We start from the raw sequence: 6,206 nt of genomic DNA, 5'->3' as shown, positions 1-6,206 counted from the left end.
ATAAAATGCAATTTATTCCTGTGATGTCAGTGCAGAATTTTCAACATCATTGCAGTCTTCAGCGTCACAAGATCCTTCAGAAATCATTCTAATATGCTGATCTGGTGCTTAAGAACATTTCAGTGCTTAAGAAGCATTCATTATCTATTATCTATTATTATTACTATTATTCATTTTGGCCTATCATTTATTATTACTTTTTACAATCAATGCTGAGCACAGTTGTAACACAGTTGTACTGCTTAATATTTTTGTAGAAACATTGGCTTGATTTGATCATTTTCAAATACAAACAAAGAAACGAATTCTTGCTATAGGGTATAGCTTTACTGCAGTTTAACGACTAACTAAATAATGAGTTTGACAAACGCCCTCAACACTGTACAGATTCTCATGCTCAACTTCCACTTCCAAGAAACACTGCAGATTATCACCACTAGAGAGAGCTTTTGGTCAATCTATGTTGGATTCACGATATTTAAGACAGCATTTGATATAGACATTACAATCTACTTTCTCTATCTCTCTTCCTTCCTCAGTAGCATCAGTGCATCAGTATGACACTTTCATTGTGAAATAACAGCGGGTCACAACAAAGATATTAAGTCTTTGGCCTGCTGAGCAAGCTTATCCATCCACACGTTTTGATCATATTTATTTCTGCAAGATGAGGCAGAACAACATAACTCTACTCTGTTCTGCTCTGTTATGTACTGACAGGAATGGCATGACTGAATGCAAAGAGTTGATTAGTATTTTGGTTTGAAATGAGTACAATGTGGTCAATTTCCTAAATGAGGGAGATGATTAAATAGATCATCAAACTCAGTACTGACGACATCATGAGGTTGATTGACAGCCCACTGTCATTAGTCAATGTCACAGTAGTATTCTTGTTTGCATATGGTAATCTGGGTTGTACTGGTGTTGTGAATCCAGCACAGAGCCAGCTAGCTGGTCTTTTGTTATGTAGGCATGTCTGTAGGGTGTGCCATGTTTGTTCTGAAAGCACTAATACTGGGAGGATCTGTTCTCAATGAAGGTCTGTAGGAACTGTGAAAAGGATGTGTGTGTGTGTGTGTGTGTGTGTGTGTGTGTGTGTGTGTGTGTGTCGCAGTAGGTCACTGCAGTATAACTGAGGTCCTGAGCCAACAACCATATGCTCTGCATCAACAAGTAAAAATAGTAGCACATACAACGACTTGAACACAAGTGTTACTCACAGTGGCTTAGGCTACCAAAAGGTACACTGACCTTTGAGCCTTAACCCACGCTCACCACATCACCTGACCTCTGTCCAGAATATCCTGAGTATTTGAAATGTTTGTATATATTCATACAAACAAATGTTTTAATGTTTTGATATACGTTTGTCTGTCTGTGTGTACGTATATACGCAGATACAAAATGGGATCCAAAAGCCTGAGGCCACTCATGATAATGCATCTATTTTGTATTCTTTTTTATTTTAATGTAACTTTATTCATTACAAATTATATTATTATTTACATTAAATAAACTAGTACATTTTTAGTAGATTTAGATTTTTAACTAAAACATCTTACAAATGAGGAACATCTGCAGTTTTTCATACAATATTCACAGTATTGCAATGCTGAGTTGCAAGAAGCTGTTGTACAAATGCGATACAGCAGAAATTAAATGCATAAAGGAAAAATAAATAAATGAATAAATAAACAAACAAATAAATAAATAAACAAGAATACTTTTTATGTTTTATTTTTGTAGTTTACTTAAGTGCACACAAACAGAGGTGTGTCTTCAAGTGTTTCTTAAACATTGCTAGTAATGGTCTTAGCAGATCAGCTTCAAAGCTTGTTCCACCACACAGGAACAGAAAGAGTGACGGTTCTGGAAAGCGACTAACTTAAGAATTAAAAAATCTTTTAATGAATTTTAGAATTTGGTTTGATTTGTTTTGCTTTAATAACACATGAGCAGCATTAACTCCATGTGCATGTTTATGTGTAAAACGTGACGATCACATTATGCTGCGTGATTTGAGAATCCAAATAGCATCTTGTGCTTCACTGGAATCAAGACAATCTGATGTTGGTGCAAAGAGTTCACATGATAGATGTTAAGTGACCTAGAAATAGTGCAGAATATAACATATTCTGTAATAATTTTACAGCCTAACTTACCTTTCTGTTCAAAAATATCAAAATCCTAAAACTTTTAATTCATTCAAAGTTTTAAAAAATAGACTTTCAATCGTTGGCTTTCACTGTATTTATGCATAAATGTATATACATGTAGACAGTCTATGATGAGAAGAACAGATATGCAATGACTTTCTCTCAGAGATGAAAGGACAGATAGGCTAATGAGGGCGATTTCTTGCCATAAATGATTCATTCTGCACCGTTCTGAGAACATGTGAGGATAGAAGTAGAAGTAGGTGTTTCGGGGTCTCTCTGGACTTTTTGAGTTATTCTGGGAGATAATTAGCGCCTGTATTGTGCCTGCACTGTCACGACTCAGCGCTGCTCGGCAACGGGTGCGGCGGCGGTACCTGCGGCGAACAGCACGGCCGTGTCCCCTCCCTTATCCAACAGAGGGAAAATATCCACACTCACACACACACACACACACACACTTCCGGACACGACTGTGCCAATCCAACCCTCTGTCCTGAGTTTTATCATGCAGCATGCGCAGATCTACCACCATTCACAACGCTAAAGGACTAAACAGCGCGACGCTCGCAAAACTTTATTAAACTTTATTGCCGGGAGAGATTTGTTCGCCGCTCTCACGGGAGGATTTCACACTCTCTGCCCGGTTTGAATGACAAAGGCGATCCCGTGGGAAAATCACCCGCCTTCACAACATGGATAAAGGAACGGGACTGCGTCCTGTGGTTTTGATTTTTGCTCTTGGTAAGTTGACTAGTGCTTGATCAAGTAACGCCTATTCTCATTATTCTAAGGTAACGTGGAGGCTTATAAAATGCGTGTGAAAAGTATATAGGCCTATTTGTATTTGATTAGTTTAGACAACAAGAAAAACTAGATATACATTGCGTCTTTATTATAAACTCTTTATATGGTTGTTTATTGTATTATTTTATGACACAAATCAGCTTGTATTTCAGCTCGACCTCAAATTCAGTCAAATTCTTATGTCAAACGAGAGGTGTTTAGAACAGTATTACACTCTAAAAAATGCTGGGTTAAATACAACCCAGTGCTGGGTAAAATAGGGACAAACCCAGCAATTGGGTTGTTTTGACCCAGCGGTTGGGTTAAATGTTGAACACAACCTTCTGGGCAGTAACCCAACCGCTGGGTCAAAACAACCCAATCCCTATTTTACCCAGCACTGGGTTGTATTTAACCCAGCATTTTTTTGAGTGTACATATTGGTCTGTTAATGAGATTGAGTTTTTTTTTTTCTTTTTCTTTTAAAATGTATTGCCTTTCCCCTCCCCGCTGTAAATCCCGAAACCCAACCTTCAGAGCTAAGTTATTGTAACGTATGTGTGTGATGTACTACAGTGTGAATGCTCCAGATTGTTTAATATTGCCTACATGCCGACCGCCGGAGTTTAGCTTCTATGTAGGGCTGTGAAGTGATCCAGTGCTAGTTCGGGTGTAAAATATGTTTACTGCAAGCAGATAGCGCAAACCTGTTTTTCAAGAATCATGTGTCCTACCTATGTTAGTGGTTCTTGGGTGGTTTTGCTTTAGGACTCGGCGTCAAGTGCCAAAATAGTTTACCATACAAAAATGGCCTTAACATCAGACAGTTAAATTTATTAATATAAGGCTATTTATGAACTGTATATGTCCAACAGTATGCAAAATTATTAATATGACAGACACAATAGAACACTTACCAATTTCATTTAAAAGTTAAAAAGTTAACTCAACAGCTAATAATTCACCAAAATATATTTTATTTATTTATTTATTTATTTTTTTTTTATCAAAATGAAGTTTACATTGAGAAACAAACTAAATATGGTCCCTTTGAAACCTAAATATATACATGCTTGATTTTTGAGGATGAGGGAATGCCATAGCATGTCCGTGTCTGCATTTGTCTAAAACCTTCTGTAGAGTTTGATTGGATGCATGACTTTTGACGTCAACAACAAAAGAGACGAGAAGCATTTTCTTCCTTTTAAAAGATAATTAAAACCTATTTCCCTGGCATGTTCCCATTCATTATCATTCATATAATCAGCTCTTATCTGCTCTCACTTACCAACTTTCATTGTGTCATGTTTTAATACTGCAGATATTGACCTCAATTGCATGACCCTGACACAGCAGGGTTATTTTACCTATGTTTGTCTTCTGTTCCTTGAATTAATTCTTCCACCTTATGAGAACAGCCATTCCCTCATGAAGAGGCAAGTTGTTACATGTTACCTTCTCTCGGTTTTGGTTTCTGTCCCTCTGCTCTTCTCTTCAGCTTCTTTCCCCCAGTGTAATGTTCCAGCTCATTCTTTGGCTTGTTCTGTGTTAGTGAATTTTCTCTCTTCAGCTGCCATGCTGATATAGTTTGTCTCAGAGCACTTAATTCCCAACCCAATAAAATATTAATATTCACTTTTAGATGAGATGGTGTGTTTTCCTTCCGGTGCTTTGAACTCAGCCATGACCTAATATGGTTATTTACAATTAACATTTCCATAAATAGACACATATTTCTTTAAAGTCATCTTTGTGCTAGTGTACTTCTAAAAAAACTTTTAACATAAACACATTTAGTTCCTCAGGAAAAAAAGACACAAAATATTGATGACTCATCCTGACTGATACTGATATTTGACTTACTACATAACAGTATTTTTTCCCCAGTAGTCCATTAATGTGTCTTACAGAACTCAAGCTCCTGTATTTAATTAGTACATACAGTGTACCTGAGAAATCTTCTCTTCTTCTCTCAGTGTTGGTCTGTGAGGGCCGTGTGGTGAAGGTTCCGGTCGGTCCTCTGGTTCATGTAGAGGGGCAAGCTGTCTCCATTCGCTGTGATGTGTCTGACTACGAGGGACCCCGAGATCAGGATTTTGAGTGGTCTTTGATCCTTGCCGATGATAAATCGCTCTCGCTTGTCTCTACCTTTGACGATAATTTTGTGGACCCTTCAGTGAGGGACCGGGTTAACAGTGGTGACATCAGTTATAAGAAGCTGGGAGATGCTGCTGTTGAACTCAAATTCAAGAAGGTCAGAGCAACCGACAGTGGCCTGTATCGCTGCAGTACCCCGAGCACTGATTCGCTCATCAGCGGGAACTACCAGGCCGATGTGGAGCTCAAAGGTGAGTCAAGTCTGCTATAAGACTTTGTTTACTTCACTCCTAGAAAACAAATCTTGTCACTGTACGATATTGCTACCTTAAAGGTACATATTACTACTTTAAGGTACTAATATGTCCCTTTGAGGGCACGCTGTTGGACCCCTAAAAGTCAAAATTTTGCACTTTTTTTTTTTTCTGACAATGTTGATTAAAATTGGTCATACTGCCAGTTCAAACACTGGGCAAATATATGTGTATCACAAGGGTTTGTTCAGACTCTGTGTTTTAAATGATTATAAATTCATGCATATTATTGGTTATAATTAAGTTGAGTTATATATGTTGCCATTGTATCAGCTCCTGCACTTTAGAAATCTTTGCAAACTTGCAAACCTTTATTGGTTGACTACAGGCCCGGTGTTAAGCACCCTCAAACGAAATCAATAGCATCCTCAGTTAATGCTGTAATAATGGCATTTCATTGCAGATTTGGCAAACTATCCAGTGCTTTATGGTTTGCGCTCTGGAGATCGGTTTCTATTTCAATGTCTTTTGCAGCATTGAGCAATGTAGCCAATCACAGACATATCTGTTGGTTTCTTGAACCCAACAGCCAATCAGAGGCCTTTAAGTTAGAATCCACTCACCGCTCAAATTGCCGCATTTTTTGTTCAGATGTTGTGTTCAACACAAATCATCTCATTATAACAAAAGTGTAGACGCGATGTAAATAAGAGATTCATCATGCAGCATAGAGAACTTAATTGATTATAATGTAACTTTGTGAGATCACAATGAACTAAGATGAGTGACAGCTTTTAGTGATTATAAAGGGAACGCTCAGCAATGGACGGCCCAAATATATTATATATATATATATATGTATGTATATGTGTGTGTGTATGTATGTATATATATATATATATATACACTG

General features: G+C 37.5%; 1 protein-coding gene across 1 annotated transcript in view; it reads left to right on the top strand.

The window, feature by feature from the left end:
- Positions 1 to 2,515: 2,515 nt before the first annotated feature.
- LOC107689507 (prostaglandin F2 receptor negative regulator-like) overlaps positions 2,516 to 6,206 on the top strand; it is a 25,721-nt gene continuing 22,030 nt past the window's right edge. Inside the window, exons 1-2 of the mRNA XM_016487512.1 lie at positions 2,516 to 2,903; positions 4,922 to 5,293. Coding sequence (XP_016342998.1) covers positions 2,855 to 2,903; positions 4,922 to 5,293 — 421 coding nt within the window. The 5' untranslated portion in view covers positions 2,516 to 2,854. The remainder of the gene's footprint in view (positions 2,904 to 4,921; positions 5,294 to 6,206) is intronic.

Source organism: Sinocyclocheilus anshuiensis, unplaced genomic scaffold (assembly GCF_001515605.1).
Source record: "Sinocyclocheilus anshuiensis isolate Anshui unplaced genomic scaffold, SAMN03320099.WGS_v1.1 scaffold1199, whole genome shotgun sequence".
Classification (NCBI taxonomy): Eukaryota; Metazoa; Chordata; class Actinopteri; order Cypriniformes; family Cyprinidae; genus Sinocyclocheilus; species Sinocyclocheilus anshuiensis.
Note: the sequence above shows the minus strand (reverse complement) of the source record. Positions and strands in the feature narration are given on the sequence as shown.